The sequence below is a fragment of the Callithrix jacchus genome, chromosome 2 (assembly GCF_049354715.1).
Source record: "Callithrix jacchus isolate 240 chromosome 2, calJac240_pri, whole genome shotgun sequence".
NCBI classification, from domain to species: Eukaryota; Metazoa; Chordata; class Mammalia; order Primates; family Cebidae; genus Callithrix; species Callithrix jacchus.
The window spans coordinates 12,515,147-12,534,551 of record NC_133503.1 but is presented as its reverse complement, the minus strand read 5'-3'; the positions used below and the strand labels follow the sequence as shown (position 1 = coordinate 12,534,551).

At 55.3% G+C, this 19,405-nt stretch overlaps 2 protein-coding genes across 2 annotated transcripts; both read right to left on the bottom strand.

The window, feature by feature from the left end:
* Window positions 1–4,755: 4,755 nt before the first annotated feature.
* On the bottom strand, window positions 4,756–10,856 carry CLDN15 (claudin 15). Its single transcript, XM_002743982.6, has 4 exons — window positions 10,406–10,856; window positions 7,020–7,184; window positions 5,446–5,527; window positions 4,756–5,341 (listed from the first exon to the last, which is right to left on the bottom strand). The coding sequence occupies exons 1-4, from the start codon at window positions 10,620–10,622 to the stop codon at window positions 5,071–5,073; spliced, it is 735 nt and encodes a 244-aa protein (XP_002744028.1). The 5' UTR covers window positions 10,623–10,856; the 3' UTR covers window positions 4,756–5,070.
* Window positions 10,857–12,595: 1,739 nt separating this feature from the next.
* Window positions 12,596–17,959, bottom strand: FIS1 (fission, mitochondrial 1). The gene is made up of 5 exons (XM_002743965.6): window positions 17,837–17,959; window positions 16,899–17,031; window positions 13,793–13,869; window positions 13,129–13,234; window positions 12,596–12,891 (listed from the first exon to the last, which is right to left on the bottom strand). The coding sequence occupies exons 1-5, from the start codon at window positions 17,879–17,881 to the stop codon at window positions 12,794–12,796; spliced, it is 459 nt and encodes a 152-aa protein (XP_002744011.1). The 5' UTR covers window positions 17,882–17,959; the 3' UTR covers window positions 12,596–12,793.
* Window positions 17,960–19,405: the final 1,446 nt, after the last annotated feature.

Below are 19,405 nucleotides of genomic sequence, written 5' to 3'. Positions count from 1 at the left end.
AGAGAGATGGCAGGAGGGCTGTGGAACGGGTGCAGAATGGAACTGTGGAGAGGGTTGGGTCTGTCTTCGTCTTAAGATACTTAAGCAAAGGGGAGTTGTCAGGTCCTTGACCTTGGTGCCGTGGGTCTGAGGGAGCAGTTGTCCTTAGGAAACCCCTATTACCAGGGGCTGCAGTATGTGAAGTTATTAGCAATACAGAAAGCCCAGAAGTTTCTGGGAAACATGGGGAATTCATGGTTTAGCTCAAACTTATACAGCCCGCGGCCCGCATGTGGCCCGAGGTGACTTTGAATGCAGCCCAACACAAATTTGTAAACTTTCTCAGAACATTATGAGATTCTTTTGCAATTTTATTTATTTATTTATTTTGAGACAGAGTCCCACTCGATTTATTTATTTATTTTGAGACAGAGTCCCAGAGCGCGATTTTGGCTCACTGCAACCTTCGCCTCCCAGGTTCAAGCAATTCTCCTGCCTCAGCCTCCTGAGTAGTTCTGATTACAAGCACCCATCACCACGCCCGGCTAATTTTTTTTTTGTATTTTTTTAGAAGAGACAGGGTTTCTCCATGTTGGTCAGGCTGGTCTTGAACTCTCAACCTCAGGTGATCCACCTACCTTGGCCTCTCAAAGTCTGGGATTATAGGTGTGAGCCACTGTGCCCGACCATTATGAGATTATTTATTTATTTAGAGACTGGGTCTCACTATGTTGCCCAGGCTGGCGTGCAGGCACAATCCTACTACTGATTAGCATGAGAGTTTTGACCTCCATTTCGGTTCACCCCTCCTTAGGCAACCTGGTGGTCCCCTGCTCCTGAGAGGTCACCATATTGGTGCTGAACTTGGTGCAGACACCCGATCAGCATAGCGCACTACAGCCCAGAACTCCTGGGCTCAAGCGATCCTCCCATCTCAGCCTCCTGAGTAGCTGGGACTACAGGCATGTGCCACCATGCCCGGCTGATTTTGTATTTTTAGTAGAGACAGGGTTTCTCTCCTGGCCTCAGGTGATCTGCCTGCCTCAGCCTCACAAAGTGCCGGGATTACAGGGGTGAGCCCCCGTGCCCAGCCTCATGTGAACTTCCTATACCCACACCTTGTCTAAATGGATTGCAAGCTATAATCTCGTAAGCTCCTTTTGGTTGCTGTATTAATGCCCAGAACCCTGTTAACCTCATAGCAAAGCAAGTGCTTTGTAAGTATCTGTTGAACAGATGGCTTCATTAAGATACTAGTGGGATCCAGCAAAGTCGACATGAGGCACATCTTTTTTTTTTTTCTGAGATGGAGTCTCACTCTGTTACCCAGGCTATAGGGTGCAGTGGTGCCATCTCAGCTCATTGCAACTTCCACCTCCCAGGTGCAAGGGATTCTCCTGCCTCAGCCTTCTGAGTATCTTGGGATTACAGGTGCACACCACCATGCCTGGCTAATTTTTTGTAGAGACGGGGTTTCACTATATTGGCCAGGCTGGTTATGAACTTCCAGCCTCAGGTGATCCATCTACCTCAGCTTCCCAAAGTGCTGGGATTACAGGTGAGAGCCACCATACCTGGCCGGTCACTGTCTTAGGCCTTCACTTTTGGGCACTTTCCTGGGGACTGGCTCAAGTATTCCCGGTGTTTTGGTGTTTTTTTGAGGAACTGCTTTCCATTTCTCTGAAGATTTGCAGCTGGGAACATGGGACTGGATTTGGTGTCAGCTTCGTTTTGGAGGGGGTGTATGTCAGGATTCAGAGAGAATCCCAGTGAGGTGGTTTTTCAAAATGGCTCAAAATTCTTTGCCCTCCCATTGAAAAGTGGCTGGGTGCAGTGGCTCACAGCTGTAATCCCAGCACTTTGGGAGGCCAAGGTGAGCAGATCACTTCAGGTCAGGAGTCCAAGACCAGCCTGGCCAACATGGTGAAACCCCGTCTCTACTAAAAATACAAAAACTAGCTGGGCATGGTGGCATGTGTGTGTAATCCCAGCTACTCTGGAGGCTGAGGCAGACTCACTTGAGCCTGAGAGGAGGAGGTTGCAGTGAGCCAAGATTGTGCCACTGCACTCCAGTCCGGATGACAGAGTGATACCCTGGCTCAAAAAAGAAAAGGAAATTGCAAAAATATCTCATAATGTTTTAAGAAAGTTTACGAATTTGTATTGGGCTTCATACAAAGCCATCGTAGGGCGCATATGGGCTACAGGTGGGACAAGCTTGCTTTTATCCTCTCTGCCAACAAGTACACTCCAGTGAGAAAATAGAAGTAGAAAAGACTATTTCAGAGACCAGTGCGGTGGCTCACACCTGTAATCCCAGCACTTTGGGAGGCCAAGGTGGGTGGATCACCTGAGGTCATGAGTTCGAGAATAGCCTGGCCAACATGATGAAACCCCATCTATACTAAAAATATAAAATTTAGCCTGGCATGGTGGCAGGCACCTGTAACCCCAGCTACTCAGGAGGCTGAGGCAGAAGAATCGCTTGAACCCAGAGGCAGAGGTTACAGTGAGCCAAGATTGTGCCATTGCACTCCAGCCTGGGCAACAGAGCGAGACTCCATCTCTAAAAAAAAACTATTTTGGGGCTGAATGACACCATCTGTGCTTCTCCCTGATGTCCTAGGCTGGGATTCCCGTCAGCTTGCACCGTCAGCACAATCTCTTTGGATTCTTTCCTAACTTAGCTGACTGTTTCATATTTTGTGGTTATAAAAAGAGGCACATTGGTTCCGCTCAGTGTAAGATTTCTCTCCCAAGTAATGCACTCCGCCTTCCAAAACGACCTTGAGAGGACAGAGCTGGACCCTAAGGGCCTCTGGTTGCTCTCTGATTCCATCCATTTACATCCTCTAGGACGCTGAGTCCAGGGTCTCTAGACCCCCATTGAAAACCGTAATTTGGTGGGACTGTGGTTCATGCCTGTAATCCTGACACTTTGGGAGGCTGAGGCGGGTGGATCACTTGAGGCCAGGAGTTTGAGACCAGCCTGGCCAACATGGTGAAACCCAGTTTATACTAAAACTACAAAAATTAGCCAGGTGTGGTGCACACCTGTAATCCTAGTTATTCGGGAGGGTGAGGCAGGAGAATCGCTGGAACCCAGGAGGCAGAGGTTGCAGTGAGCCAAGATCACTCCACTACACGCCAGCCACCTGGGAGACAGAGTGAGACTTCTATATAAAAAACGAAAAGGCACCAGTGTTTCTAGCTGGAGTGCAGTCCAGGGCCTAGGAAGCAGCCCGGTGTAATGGTGGAGCACAAGTTATCTAGAGGAACGGGAGCAATGGAGATGGAAAGGTGGGCTAGGGCCAGGCGGCGTGTCAAGTTCATAACTGGGGCTTTCTTCCGCCAATGCCAGGAGCTGCCAAGGAAGGGCGGTCAGTGGTCCTCCAGGAGTGCATTGGGAAGGCCACACTTGAGACCCCCAGTGGGAGGGCAGGAAAGGATGAGGGCCTGCCCCAGAACCAGGCAGTGGAGAAGGGAGAGAAGTGGATGGATGTGAAAAACACCGTAGAGGGTGAATTGAAATGATTTGGGAATGAACAGAGGAGCAGAGAAAGGGAGAGGTTGTCCATCTGCAGACAGAGAGGTTGGCCATGCTTGTGACAGGGATGATGGGAACTGGAGCTCTGGGAATAGTGATGAATTCGATGTGTCTGGAGCCCACCTGGTGGGAGCATGCATGTACTTCTGAGGTACGGGAGAGGCACAGATGGAATGTGGATGCAGTTCTCTTCATCCCAGGAGAGGGTTGCTGAGGGTGAATGAATGAGATGAAGGAGAAAGGGAGGTGCTGCACTCAGAATCCAGGGGTCCCCAAGGGACTGGCCACTTGTCAGTGCTGCAGAGGATAGTGCTGGGATCGGGCTCCATTCCCCTATTTACTGGACATCAGGCTTCTTCCTAGTGGCCTCATTGTCTTTTTTCTTTTTTTGGGGGGGTCGGGATCTCTCTCTATCACCCAGGCTGGAGTGTAGTGGTTCAGTCACAGCCTCCAACTTCTGGGTTCAAGTGACCATCCCACTTCAGTCTCCTGAGTAGCTGGGACTACAGGTGCACACCACCATGGTTGGCTAATTTTTGTATTTTCTTAGTAGAGAAGGGGTTTCACCATATGGCCAGGCTCGTCTCGAACTCCTCCCAGCCCTCAGCCTTCCAGAGTGCTGGGATTACAGGGGTGAGGTGCCGAGCCCAGCCTGTGACCTCTTAAGCGGGTGCGGCTCTGAGGTCAGTACCCACAGGGCCTGCACCAAACCCACCCACAACCCAGCACCGTATCTGAGCTGGACACCACCGAGGTGCACACAGACCCCCCCCCCCCAAACGGACCTCCAGAGACTTCTGGAAGGTGCTACATCTTCCCCGGAGAAATGTCCCTGCGCCAGTCCCAGTTAATGTGGAAAAGAATTTCAAGAGCCTTATCACTCGTGGTATCCATCCACGCTCAGGCCCAGGGCACGCAGCTCCGCTCTAGACTGGCCGAGGTGAGTGAAAGGAGCGGCTCGGGATCTCAGGCTGGCCAGGGGCCATCTCTGCTATTTTGTTTCCTGAAGTGGGGCTTCCGGGATCTGCTCCTTGGTGACTCTTATCAGCAATTATGTGCCACTCGCGAAATCGTTTGCAACCCCTCTTCTATTTTGCTGTATGACACGGCCCCAAAGTGGTGGACAGGGTAACAGTCTGGGGTCCGAGACCTGAACCGACCCCTGGTCCCACCCCCCACGCCTTGGCTTGGCTTGGCCGGCCGCTTCTGACACCCTCAAGCCTGAACGGTCACAATATAAATTTGTTAGTATTTATACAGAATACAAACGTGCGAGGACACTCCACCCCCTTCACAGCCCAGAGCCCAGGCTCAGAAGATGAGGGATCCAGCCTCAGGGGGGCATGCGACTTCCCAAGAGAGGTTCTTGGCCTGGCAGGAGCGTGGTCGGAGCGAGGCTCCAATGGGGGGGGCGTGGCCTGTAGGGGCGTGGCTCCGGGTGCGTGGCGTGGCCGGCCCCTGAAGTTGCTACAGGGGAATGGGCCCCGGCCAGGACCTCTCTGTGGGGCAGTGAGAAGGACAGTGGGGTTCACGGGACAGAGCTGCTACACGTAGGCGTTTTTGCCGTATTTGTCAAAGCTGCTGTCGTCTTCTTGGTCCGAGGTGGCGACGGGCTTCACGGACAGTGGAGCCCCGTAAGGCAGCCGGGCGCTGCGGGGCGGGGCTCCGGTCACAGCTGGGGTGCCGCCCTCTCCCCAACCCCGCTCGGCGTCCTCATCAGAGCCACAACAGCAGGTGGAGCAAAGGCAGAGGCCGCCCAGCATGGAGATCAGGGAGGCGCTCCAGCCCAGGTAGAGGGCAGGGCCCAGCTCGTACCTGCGCACAAGGGCGGCGCGGGGGTGGGGGGCACCGTGAGGTGCCAGCTCGGTGGGCAGGGCTGAGTCCCACCCATTGCCCCAAGGGTGAGTTCCCTCACTCACTTGGTTCCAGGGTACAGGGGGTCGAAGAAGTCCCGGGTGATGTTGAAGGCATACCAGGAGATGGCCACCATCCCGCAGATACCTGGGGGCAGGAGGATGACCCCAGGCCAGGGGGAGGGATAATGGGCGAGGAGGCTTTGTGGGAGAGGCAGGCAGGGGCTGTCCGGAGTCAGATGGGGGCACCAAGTCCAAGAGCAGCAATTTAACTCAGTCATTTCTCCCCGCCCAGCTTATAAGCCTTCCTCCTTCCTGTGGTCAAATTCTGAGGGTAGCCCTCAGGCTCCAGCCCACCCTACTCATCTCCCACTACCTCGACCTCTTCCTGCCTGTCCTCGGTCCCAGACCTGCCTAGTTCATGCCCATTTCTAGGGCCTTCATTCCATCATCTCCTCACCCAGAGCCCCATCCAAATCCCGACCACTCTTGAAAGCCCAGCTGGTGCCCTGGGAGCCCAGGGTTGTCCTTTCCTGAAGCCAGGCAGACCCCCAGGCTAGCACCACCCCACTCACTGGGAGCTTGTCCTCTTGCAAGCCACCTCACCTTTCTGGGCCTGTTTCACCTCTGGAAAACAGGGCAGTACCCACCCTACCTCAAAGGCTTATTGTGAGGCAATGGTGAAGGAATGTTCTGCAAACTGAAAAGCCACAGCCAGATGGTGTTAATGTGTTTTGCTGAGACAGGGTATCACTATGCTGCCCAGGCTGGTCTGGAACTCCTGGGCTCAAGCCAGTTCTCCCACCTTGGCTGTGTGTGCGTGCGTGTGTGTGTGCGTGCGTGCGTGTGTGTGTGCGTGCATGTGTGTGTGTGACAGTCTTGCTCTGTTGCCCAGGCTGGAGTGCAGTGGCATGATCTCAGCTCACTGCAACCTCTGTCTCCCAGGTTCAAGTGACTCTCCTGCCTCAGCCTCTGAGTTGGTGGGACTACAGGTGCCCGCCATGTCTGGCTTTTTTTGAAACAGAGTCTTGCTCTGTCACCAGGCTGGAGTGCAGTGGTGCAATCTCAGCTTGCTGCAACCTCCACCTCCCAGGATCAAGCGATTCTCCTGCCTTAGCCTCCCAAGTAGCTGAGACTACAGGTGCCCACCACCACGCCTAATTTTTTTTTTTTTTTTTTTTTTTTTTGTATTTTAGTAGAGAGGGGGTTTCACCATGTTGGCCAGGATGGTCTCGATCTCCTGACCTTGTGATCTGTCTGCCTCGGTCTCCCAGTGCTGGGATTACAGGCACAAGCCACACGCCCAGTGGTATGGCACTGTGGTTGTACAGTGTGCAGTAGTGTGCGCCCTACCTCTGCTCCTCAGCCAAAGTGCAAGCTCCCAGAGGCAGCCGCTCACTGTCATCTTTGAAGTCCCTCCCACACCTGGCACAGGCTGGAAGCTCAAGAAACACTGAGGTTGGGCTGATTTGCAGCCAAGGGATCTGGGGAGTATGGATGAGGGAGAGGTGAGCAGGTATCCGAACAGCGGGCTAGGGGAGGCGAGCGTGAGGAGTGGGAATTGGAGATGAGGTGAGGACAAAGCAGCCTGGAGTCTGCGGCCCAGGGGGACCCCCGCCCCATCACCTTCCCCCAGTTACCGGCTAGGATGTGGAGGGCACCTGCGGTGGCCGCCAGCTTGGCTTTCCTGGAGAGCTCCAGGCTTCCAATGTTGGTGCAGCGCAGGCCCACTATGCCTAGCAAGAGGCCGAGGAAGCCCAGGAAGATGGCGGTGATCATGAGCGCCCGGCAGGCCTGAATATACCCTGGGGGTGGGGGCACAGTCATCAGCCTTTCCCGTCTTTTCACCCCTCTGTGATGGAGCCAGCCCAACACCCTCAATATCTTTTTTTCTTTTTGAGATGGAGTCTCAGTCTGTCACCCATGATGGAGTGCAGTAACACATTCTGAGCTCACTGCCTCAGCCTCCCCAGTAGCTGGGAATACAGACATGCACCACCATGCCTGGCTAATTTTTGTATTTTTAGTAGAGACAGGGTTTCACCATGTTGTCGATTGGTCTCAAACTCCTGACCTCAAGTGATCTGCACATCTTGGCTTCGAAAAGTTACAGGCATGAGTCACTGCGCCCGGCCCCCCTCACCTGCTTGCTCTTGTACCTAACAGTCCCCAAATCCTCTCGTTCCCCTGGGCTCCTCCAACCTACCCAGCTGCAGTCACCCTTCCCTCCTTAGGCATATGGGCCCCTCCTGCCCTGCTCCCCACTCCTCCCATGCACCTGGCACACTTTGCTTGTGCCTGGGTTACAGGCTTTCTCCTGGGCACTCCCAACACCTAGGCTGGGTAACTCTTTGTTCTGGGGGCCATCCTGGGCACTGTGGGATATTCAGAAGCCTCCCTGGCCTCTACCATGGGGTGCCAGTAGCAACCCACTCCCCACAAGCTGTGACAATCACTGTGCAGTCAGCCCGCTGAGAACCACGGCTCTATCGAGTTGCTCTTGTGTTGCTGGGTATTACAGAACCACAGCCGAGCACCGCTGTCACCTTCCCCATGACTTCACTCCACGTCTTCCTCAAGTGCCTAGCACAGTGCTGGATACTTTGACCCTGGCTTCTTCCTGGAATAACGGGTAAAGGGCAGCAGTGCTGTACAGCAGAGGGTCTCGGGCAAGTATTTTTTTTCTTTTTTTTTTTTTAAAGTCTCTGTCACCCAGACTGGAGTGCAATGGTGCAATCTCAGTCACTGCAACCTCTGCCTCCCAGATTCAAGTGATACTCCTGCTTCAGCCTCCCAAGTAGCTGGGATTGTGGACACATGCCACCACACCCACCTAATTTTTTGTATGTTTAGTAGAGATGGGGTTTTAACATGTTGGCCAGGCTGGTCTCAAACTCCTGACCTTGTGATCCACCTGCCTCGGCCTCCCCAAGTGTTGGGATTACAGGCGTGAGCCACCACACCCAGCCTAGGGCAGTTTTAGAGACAGGGTCTTGCTTTGTCGCCCGGGCTGGAGTGTAGTGGCGCCACCACAGCTCATCCCTGCAGCCCTGAACTCCTGGGTGCAGGTGATCCTCCTGCCTCAGCCTCCAGGGGAGCTTAGGTTACAGGCGTGGACCACCACACCCGGTTGGGTTTCTGACCTGGAAGGTGGGATACCTGGGCCCAGGACTGATCCTGGCAGTCTAGCTGTCTTTCAGTGCCTCAGTTTCCCTTTTCTCAGAGCTGGAGGCTGCTGGTTCCCTCTCTGGCCTCTCCCTTCTCCTCCCTTCTCTGTCTTTGATAGTTGCCAAGCACTGCCAAGGACCTTGCACCCCTTTTCTGGGTGGGGCATAACCGTTGGTGGCCCCTGGCAGGAGATGAAGGGTGCAGAGTCGGGGGGTAGGCAGGAGGGGCAAAGTTCTCCAGGAGAACTTTCTTCCTCCAGCCACTCCCTCTGGGGCTGACACGGCTGTGAGTCCCCAGGTAGCTCTGGAATCAAAGGAGAGACTCTGGAAGGGCCTGAGGGCACATGGACAGTGTGGCAGGGATTGGGGTGCACCTTTGGGAGATGCAGTCAGGTCCGTCTCCCAGGACCACACCTGCTGTGGAGTCTGAGTCCCCTCTCCTGCCTGTGAGATTTGGGGTGGGGTGCTCCACCTTGCCAAGGCCTTTCAGCTTCTGTAACGGTTCCCCCCACCTCCCCATGGTGGAAATAACATAGACAGAACCACCTATCCCAAGGCCTGGAACCCCACCACCCTCTACCCCATGCCCTGGGGACTATGGCACCGTCTTTCATGTGGTCCCCAAGGGGGGCCCTCTTGGGCATGCAGGCTCACAAGCAGAGCCCCCTCCCCATAGCATGGGGTATCTGAGGAGTGGATGTCGGGGCTACCTCCAGTGCCCCTTCTGGCCACTCAGCACTCTGGGCTTCTGGCCCAGGTTTGTACTCAGCGGGGAGGGGGCGCCTGCTCTGCAGTCAGTCCTGGAGAGGAGGAGGAAAACACACAGCCTTTGCCTGTGCTTCCCAGGAGGGGCTGGGTGTAGTGGGGGCACAGGAGACCCACTCAGACCCCCTGACTGCTCAGAGCAGCTCCAACATCCCTGGGGGCGGTTTCTCTAAGCCCCACTTCATATGCAACATTGCCCTCAGTGCCCTCCCTGCCACGCGGTGCCTGGAGAGCAGGCTGGCCCCAAAGGACTCAGGAGGGCATGGAGCAGCACTTTGTGCAGTTCACAGATGCCAGGGCTGTCTCTGGCATAGAATCAGACCGAGGGGAGACTGCCCTGGGCAACAGTGGGGCGTCCTCATCCTAGGGGGTGAGCAGGGAGTGGGAGGTGCTGCAGCCGCAGAAAGAACTGCCCTGGCCCCGAACAGCTGTTGGCTCCAGCCCTCTAAGACCCCAGAAAAGACCCCGTCCTGGAAGCCCCACACACCTGCACGCACACCACCCCTCACAGCAGACACCCAGCCTGCAACTTGCAAGACGCCTCCCTTCACCAGGGCCCTTTAGATGTCAGCTGGACAAGGAGGCCAGTGTCCCCGACGGTGAGGCTGGGGAGGCTGTGGAGCCTGGAAGTTCATCAATCTCCCAGAGTCCAAGATGGGCCCCCCGACCCTGCCCTCCCCAGCAATCCCACCCCCAAAACATGCTCGACTGTATGAGTGCCTATGTGTGTTAACCTCACGTTAACATTTGCACTTTCTCGGGCACCTGTGAACTGGGACTCTCATCCTAACCTCACAGGTAAGATGAAGCTCATTTCATCACTTGCCAATGGCATAGAGCGGGGAAGAAGTCTGATTCTGGTGCCTGAACCTATAACTGCTAAAAGCGCCACACTAGCATAGGGGGCCACGTGTGACAAGGTCTTCACTCCAGTTCCAGGCAGGGGCTGCCTCCAGCACTCCTGACTGCAGGAACCCAGACCCCCAGAGCTGAATCCAGGGCTCCTTGCATCCTCAGGGCGGCACCCACCCTCCCCGGGGGTCTCTGCTGCTTCCCCACTGCCCTCTCTCCCCAGAGCACTCCCCACCCCATACCAGAAAGGGCCAGCAAAGACGGGAACTCCCAGCAGCTGTAGACGCCCAGGGAATCCGTGGCACAGCTAAACCAGAGGTTCTCGAAGATGGTGTTGGTGGTGATGACGCTCCCGTGCACGGTGGACACTCGCCAGTAGCTGTTTGGCAGAGTCACCCCCAGCATCAGCAGCCCCACGGCAGCCATGAAGAAGCCAAAGGTTTCCACAGCCATCGACATGGTGGGATGCAGGGCCCCGGGGGTCTAGTGCCCCAGAGAGGGGGAGGGGCGGAACCCCTAGGGAACTGGCAGGGGCTTTGGCTAGAAGGAGGTGTCCGGGCAGGCTAGGGTGGAATTGGCCTCAGCCTCTGCCTCCTCTTCCTCCGGCTCAGGTCCGCCTCCACTTTCTGCCTCCAGGTTTCTGCCTCCCTCCTGCTCTCTGGGTCTCTCCGCTTCCTGGCGGGTCAGAGGAATGAGCTAAGCCTGCGAGGCAGCTGTTGACTAGATGGAGGGAATAACCGAAACGGGCCAAAAGTCCACTCCCTCCCCCCAGCCTCTGGGCTGCCCCAGCTCCCCGCCCCATGAGGGTGGGGGGGCAGACTTACCCTGGAGCCACAGACGGATATGGCCAAGGAGGGGCCCCCCCCAAGGGAGGCATTGGGAACTGAGGGGAAGTGTCTGTCTCTGACTCAGCTTTCATCGGGGGCCAGAGAACAGAGTAAGAGGGACAAGGAGCGAAAAGATGACAGAAACAGAATGAAGAGCAGCCTTCAGTGGAGAAGGATGGAGGGACCGTGAGAACAATTTGACACTCGCAGACCTAGGCGTTGGGGCATTCGAATCTCTAAGGAAGACGAATGTGGATGAGGGGACAGGAGGCTGGGAGACACACAGCCCTGGGCTCCATCCAGCCTGGACTGGAACTTAGCCCCCAATTCATTCACCAAGGCTACTCAGCCAGGGGTCTCAGTCCCCTGAGCTTGCCTCTGCTCCGTTAGTGACAGGCCTGACTGCTCACTGCATGGGCAGTGGGGCAAAGTGGGGCCAGGGGCCAGGTGCAGCGGCTCTTGCCTGTAATCCCAGCACTTTGGGAGGCTGGGCTGAGAGGACTGCTTGAACCAGCCGGGGAAACACACTAAGACCTCACTGGGACCAGGGATTCAAGCCCCCCTCCCCCGCCACAGTGCTGCCTGCTCGGCTCTGGGGACTGTCCTGGGTGTGAGGCCACCAGGGAGTTGTTCTCGCCCAAAACTCCAATTTCCTCCTAAGTTGATCTTTGACTCAGCATCGAGCCTGGTCCTGCTGCCAGCGGCTTGGAGCGTGATCCTGTGGCTGAGCTCTGCAACCTGTTCACAGTTATCAGCAACTGTCACTGGCTCGATCCGTAAATGATGATGGATTAGCAGCCTCTGGGTCCCCATCTGGAGCCAGTGCAGAGCACCTGTCGCAGGGCAGACACTCATCTCCTGCTCCGGTTCCCTTGGGCTCAGTCCCTGGGGGCCATCAGCACTGCCTGCACATCTACCTGGCCCCACTGGGCTCCTCCAGCCTCTTCCAGCCTCCCCTAAGGTGACTCCTCCCTACCCCTAGCCAGGCTGGCCTGGCCTGTGGAACGAGAGGTATGCAGTGAAGCAAAACAGGCCCATGCGGAGCCTGGCACCAGGCGGTGAGGCTGGCCAGGTGGGGCTGGGTCCTGACCTTCCAGCCCACAGGCGAGAGCTGGGGCGCCCTGGGCTCTGACCTTTCCTGGGACCGCTGCCTACTCTGTGCCAGAGGCAGGTTTCCTTCCCCCACAGGGCCCCCCTCCCTGGAGGAGGAGGTGGTAGGAGGAAGGGGAGGCCACAGGAAGACAAAGGGAGGGAAGGGTGGGGGAGAGGAGGAAGCCAAGGGGGGCCTGCTGTGGAAAACCCCAGAGAGGCAGCTGAGTGGGTCAAAGGAGGCCAGTCTGGCCCCACAGTTCTGCCCGTTCCTGCTCAGGTCACTGCCTTCTCCCAGGACTCCGGGACCACGGAAAAGCCCCGTGTCTTCGAGCTGCCCGGCACTCTCAAGGATATGGCTTCAGGGAAGGGAGGAAGGGTGTGGGCTCTGGGCTGCTCAGTGGATAAAGCCCGTGCCAACCTGGAGGGCAGGGGCAGGAAAGGACCATGAGTGGCACCTCTGTCCCTTGTGTCCTGTGTTCAGAACCCACCCCCCTCTCAACGCAGACACAGAGGTTCCCAAGCCACAGCCCCGTTTTATTCACACTCCCCAAAGCGCATGATTTGGGGCTGAAGGATGAGGGGTCTCAGGGGAGCAGAAGTTAGTTAAAGGCCACAGAGGACAGACACAGGGGTGCAGGGGGAGAACAGGGAAGGGACAGCAAGGACAGACAGGCCCTCCTGGAGCATCCTCCACGGGCTCCCACGTGTCCTTCAGGATTTGGACTTGGACACAGCTAGTCCGATGAGTCCAGCCAGGCCTGCCACACCCAGGGCCATGCCGCCCACGATGGCCATGCCCACCAGTCCATCTGGGGAAGGAAAGGGACACTGTCAGGAACCCTGCCCGTGCAGGAACCCTGACTGTCCCCTTCTGCCAGCCCTGCTCAATAGATGTGCACTCCTACCTGGAGTCGCAAGGCAAGGGACTCTCAGAACAGGAAGGGGTGGGGCTGAGGAGGGGCTGCCTGGAGGGGTTCATTTACAGAGAGACCAAAGCACCCACACGTGGGGAGGAGAGGGTAGAACGGAGGAGCCGAGGCTGTCACCTTTCTTCATGGCCTTGTCAATGAGCCGCTCCAGTTCCTTGGCCTGGTTGTTCTCCGGCTCTGTCTGCAGCAGCCCTCGCACATACTTTAAAGCCTTCTCATACTCCTATGCTTGGGGAAACGCGCTCATTAGACACACCCCCGAGGGTTTTTTTATTTTAAATAAGAGATGGGGTCTCACTCTGTTGGCCAAGCTGGAGTGCAGCATCGCAATCGCAGCTCACTGCAGCCTCAAACTCCCAGGCTCAGGCAATCCTCCTGCCTCCACCTCCCAAGTAGCTGGGATTACAGGTGTGAGCCACTGGGCCAGCTACAGCTCCATACCCCACAACTCTTGCCCACCTGAAGGACCTTCCCTTCTTCAGCCCTGGGGGCTCCTCCCTCGACCTCCCCCGCCCCCCTCCCTCCAGCCCCACCCCACGGAGTAGAGTCCAGAAACGAAACCACCCCAACTCTGAGGGAGATAACGCTTCAAGGCTTGGGCCAGCACCCAACCTCTTGACGTCACCTTCCTCCCCACACCCTCAGCACTCTGATCTTCCCTCGGAGTCCTGATCTGACACCGCTCCGCACCTCTGCATCCTTTCAGCCTCCCTGGCCCTGGAGGACAGCAGTAAGGAGGTTACCCCAGAGGAGGGTGAAGGGAAGGAGGGCCCCACCTCACCTTGAGCCGGTAGTTCCCCACAGCCAGGTAGAAGACGTAATCCCGCTGTTCTTCTTTGCTTCCTTTGGGCAGCAGCTCTGGGGGAGGGGCAGGGAAGAGGGTGAGAACTGCTTCTCCCATTTCCTAATACTGTGTCCCAGAGCCCCTTCCACTCTGAATGCCTCTGCGATCTTGGGAGGGTCACTGTCCTGAGCCTCCCTTTCAGTTCCAGTCACTCCCAGCACCTCTAGCCGGAGCTCTGGGGCAGGGTGAACCCCAGCTGCCCCAACACCCCAGTGACAGAACATCCCTTTATCAGTATTACGGCCAACCGGTCCATCCAACTGAACTGAGGAAATCGGGGCCTTGGAGAAGCCAAAGGCAGTGCAACTCATTGTTTTTGAGAAGGAGTTTCGCTCTTGTTGCCCAGGCTGGAGTGCAGTGGTGTGATCTCGGCTCACTGCAACCTCTGCCTCCTGGATTCACGCTATTTTCCTGCCTGAGCCTCCCAAGTAGCTGGAATTACAGGCACCCACCACCATACTCAGCTAATTTCTGTATTTTCAATAGAAATGGGGTTTCACCATCTTGGTCAGGCTGGTCTCAAACTCCTGACCTCAGGTGATCTGCCTGCCTCGCCCTCCTAAAAGTGCTGCTGCTGTGGTTTTAACTATAATGTCTGCTGTCCAATTATTGTTTAAAAAATGTTAGGACCCCCCTTAAAAAATCAGCTCAAAACTCACCTTCAATCAGCCTTCCTTGAAGACCCCACCTGACTTCTTCCTTCCCCCTTCCCTCCCTCCCTCTCTTTCCTTCCCCTCTTTCCTTAGGGACAGGGTCTCGCCCTGTCACTCAGGCTGGAGCACAGTAGCACATCCATGCCTCACTGCAGCATCAACTCCTGGGCTCAGTGGTCCTCTTGCCTCTGCCTCCTGAGTAGCTGGGACTGTAAGTGCACACCACCACACCTAGCTAATTAAAAAACTTTTTGTTATAGAGACAGGCCAGGTGTGGTGGCTCATACCTGTAATCCCAGTACTTTGGGAGCCCAAGGCAGGTGGATCAATTGAGCTCAGGAATTTGAGACCAGACTGGGTAACATAGTGAGGCCTTGTCTTTATTTGTAACAAATTTTTAATGAAATGAAAAATAATCAGACATTAGCTGGACACGGTGGCAGGCACCTGTAGTCCCAGTTACTTGGGAGGCTGAAGCAGGAGAATCGCTTGAACCAGGAGGTGGAGGTTGCATTGAGCCAAGATCGTGCCACTGCACTTCAGCCTGGCTACAGAGCAAGACTCCATCTAAAAAAAAAAAAAAAATCAGACAAGATTTCCCTATGTTGCCCAGGCTGGTCTCAAATTCCTGGCCTCAAGCCATCCTCTGGCATTAGCCTCCCAAAGTACTGAGATTACAGGCTTGAGCCACAAAGCCTGGCCCCACTTGACTTTCTTTTTCTCTTTTTATTTTTTAGACAAGAGTCTTGCTCTGTTGCCCAGAGCAGAGTGCAGTGGCATGATCTCCGCTCACTGCAACCTCCCCCTCCTGGGTTCAAGGGATTCTCTTGCCTCAGCCTCCTGAGTAGCTGGGATTACAGGTGCAAGCCACCATGCCCAGTTAATTTTTGTATTTTTAGTAGAGACAGGGTTTCACCATGTTAGCCAGACTGGTCTCAAACCCCAACCTCATGATCTGCCCACCTCGGCCTCTGAAACTGTTGGGATTACAGGCGTGAGCCACCTGGCCCCACCTGACCTTAGTTCAGAGGCCTCCCAGAGGATAACTGTACTCTATGCACTAGGATTTGTTGCCAAATAGTTTTGCAGGTGTTTATAAATCTTCCTAAGTGTCTGTACTGTCGCCCCAACTAGAGTGGCAACACCTGGAGAGGCCGTTTCTTCTACTGCTACACCCTGCTGCAGAATAAACCTGAAAATCTCAATTGTGAAAGTAGACAAACATGCGGTGAAATTATTTGTATCTTTTAAGAAAGAGTCTTATCTTTATAGATTTTCAATAGGCATCCTTTGCTAGCACATCAGCGTTCTGTATTCATGGATTCAACGAACCACGGATCAAAAATACTCAGGAAAACGGAAGGTAGTTGCATCTGTACTGAACATGAACAGACCTTTCTTCTGGCCATTATTCCCTAAACAATACAGTATACTATTTACACAGCATTGACTTTGTACTTGGTATTATCAGTAATCTACAGATGATGTAGTATATGGGGGAAGATGTGTAAGTTACATGTAACACCACAAACTTGGGTGGCTATTGGTATCTGTGGGGGTGGAGTTCCTAGAACCCATCCCCCACGGATACAGAGGGATGGTTGTATACTGTGTGCTTATAAATTATTACTTGAACGAAAGAAAGGAGCTATAGAGAAATTAAGTGGTTAAGTATTGTGGCCTCTGACAAATGTTGACCCAATCCAAAAAGCACTATCTGGCCGCATGCAGTGGCTCAGGCCTGTAATCCCAGCACTTTGGGAGACTAGGGTGGGCGGATCACCTGAGGTCAGGAGTGGGAGACCAGCCTGGCCAACATGGTGAAACTCTTGTCTACTAAAAATACAAAAATTAGCCGGGTGTGGTGGCGGGCCCGCTTGAACCGGGAGGTGGAGGTTGCAGTGGGCCGGGATAGCACCACGGCACTCCAGCCTGAGAGACAGAGCAAGACTCTGTCTCAAACAAAAACAAAAAACAAAAAGCACTGTCTGTTCACAAATTTGTGGGACAGTCCTCTGTACCTCTTCCACGCCACTAAAGATTCTCAGTAGCTGCGAACTAAGCAACAAGGTGCTGGTGTTGGGGGGACGGGCATGGGCCTGGGTCTCTCAAAACTGGAGCTTCTATTCCCAATTCAGCCATTAATTGATTAGCTGCATGACTTCAAGGCGCTTTCCCAGATCAACATAGTCTTGGGGGAACTGGCAGGCTAGGACTCTGTCTGGCAAAACAATGGTGGGTGGTAAGCAGCCAAAAGTTTAGTGGGAGAGGTCAGCCTTGCTGCAGTAAATCTACCGGAGACAACTGCAAGGTTCCTGGCCTACAGGGCCCACGTCGTACAGCAGCCCCGATGGCAGCGGGAAGGGGAGTTAGGTCGCCCGGCGCCTCACCCTCGAGCAGCGCGACGCCTTTGAGGATGTCATCATTGTACTTGCTCCGCACCAGGCACCAGGCGTACTCAAACTGCGTGCTCTTGGACACCGAGCCTGCTGCCTTCTCAGACTGAAATTTCCTTTCAAACTTCTGCCACAGGGGAGCAAAGGAATCATTTAGACATGAAGGGCGTCAACCATTCTCTATCTGGACGTGGTGTCGGTCACACCCCATCTCCCTGGCCCTGCCCCCTTTCCCTCGCCGGTCTCGGTATCTGGCACCCCAGCTTCTGCTATCGCCGGGCCCCGGACCCAGGCTTTCGGCTCCTCCAGGCCCCTGGTCTCCCCTCCCCACCGGCGGTAGCGAGCGGAGATGCCACCTGGTGGCAGCGCCAGGCACCGCTCCCGGAGCAGCTGACCCGACGGTCGAACAGTAAACACCCTGTCAGAACTGCTCAACAACAGCCCACGCGGTCCTCTTCTGAGGCTGCTGGCCCCATCTTGCCCCATTCTGCCGGGCCTGGACCTTTTAATGTCCAGGAATAGAAGCAGTGCCTACCTCCTAGAGCTACAAAGAAAGACTGAGATCTGGAATGCGCTGCCTTAGCACCGTGCGGAACACAATAATACGTGACACCTTATGATGGTCACTGTATTCTACCACCGCTGCAGGAGCGCCCTGACTTCACAGCAGGATTCCACAGCCCGGCAGTCTAACCACTCGGAGCTTCAGGGCCGCAGTGTGTGGTGTGGGGGCTCAGGACACTACAACCCCCAGGAGCCTCTGCGGCATAGCGGGCCCTTCGGCAGGAGACAGGCGCTACGGAGGCTGCCGGGAGTCGTAGTTCGGCTTCCCTCGGCCAAGCTGATGCCGGGAGGAGGGTTCGGCCAGCTACCTGACTCTCCTCAGGACCCGCCCTCCGACCTTCCCTTTCCCTGTCCGGGCCAGGCCTCACCAACAGGTCCTCCACAGACACCAGCTCGTTCAGCACGGCCTCCATGGCCACTGCCCCCGCGAGCCTTACACCACAATCTACTGTGACACAGTCTCCATGGTCCAGTGGCAGGGGCGGAGAGCCACTTCCGGCGTCTGGCGGATGCGGACCCGACTTGGCGACGCCCCGCCCCTTCCTCCGGCTCAGCGGCGCGGGCGGGGCGCTAGCGCGCAGGCTCAGCCGACATCTCCAGCCAGCAGAATGCGCTCAGGGAGACCTTCCTCAAGTGGGTGTTCCTCAGTACCCCAGCCGGTGCCTCCCCGCTTGGAGGCTCCCCTAGGGAAGCCGGAGGCTATGTCTTAGCGGTTAGCCCCCAGGATGAAAAGAGCAAACAGAGCTGAGGGTGGAGATCACATCACATTAGGTGCCAAGCTGACACACCGCAGAAATATAGGACCTTGGAGGCCACGTGACTTTTTACCGCCTGCAACAAAATCGTAATTAGAACCCAGGGCCGGGCACGTGGCTGCCACAGGGGAGCATCAACACCTTGGGAGGCCGAGGCGGGAAGATCGCTAGAGCCCAGGAGTTCAAGACCAGCCTGGGCAACAAAGAGAGACCCCCCCATCACTACAATTTTTTTTAAAAAATTAACCACCGTGGTGCCCTGCACCTGTACTCCCAGCTACTAGGGCGGCGGAGGCAGGTGGATCACTTGAGCCCAGGAATTCAAGGCTTCAGTGAGTTATCACGCCACTGCACTCACTCCAGCTTGGGCGACAGAGACCTTGTCGGAAGAGAAAGGTTCGGACACCTCTGTTTCTGTGCAGAGAGGGGACTGGATAGGTAGAAACTTTCAAATCCTTTTTTTTTTTTTTTTTTGAGGTGTAGTCTCACTCTGCCGCCCAGGCTGCAGTGCAGTGGCACGATCTTGGCTCATTGCAACCTCCACTTTCTGAGTTCAAGCAGTTCTTTTGCCTCAGGCTCCGGAGTAGCTGGGATTACAGGCACCCATCACCATGCCTGGCTATTTTTTGTATTTTTAGTAGATGGGGTTTCACCATGTTAGCTAGGCTGGTCTCAAACTTGACCTCAGATGATCCGCCTTCCTCGACCTCCCAAAGTGCTGGGATTACAGGCGTGAGCTACTGTGCCCAGCCAAGCCTCTAATATTTTTCTTCTCATGAGAGTATCGTGAGTTAGAAAGGCAAGAGTTATTCTTCCCTATTTAGCCTGGATGGTTGAAATGACTGATACGGTGAGCTCTGTAAGCCTTGAGAGGATCCCCAGGTTGGGGAACTGGGTCCTTGATGCCCATTAATTAGCATAAACCTGAAGGAGAAAACCTCACGTCCATTCAGAGATGTATAGAGCACCTAATTTTGGCTGGGCCTTGGGGTAGGCACAGAGGATAAAAAGATGGACACTAGGGCCTTGTGTGGTGGCTCACACCTGTAATCTCAGCACTTTGGGAGGCTGAGGCAGGTGGATCACCTGAGATCAGGAGACCAGCCTGGCCAACATGATGAAACCCCATCTCTACTAAAAATACAAAAAATTAGTCGGGCATGGTGGTGGGTGCCTGTGATC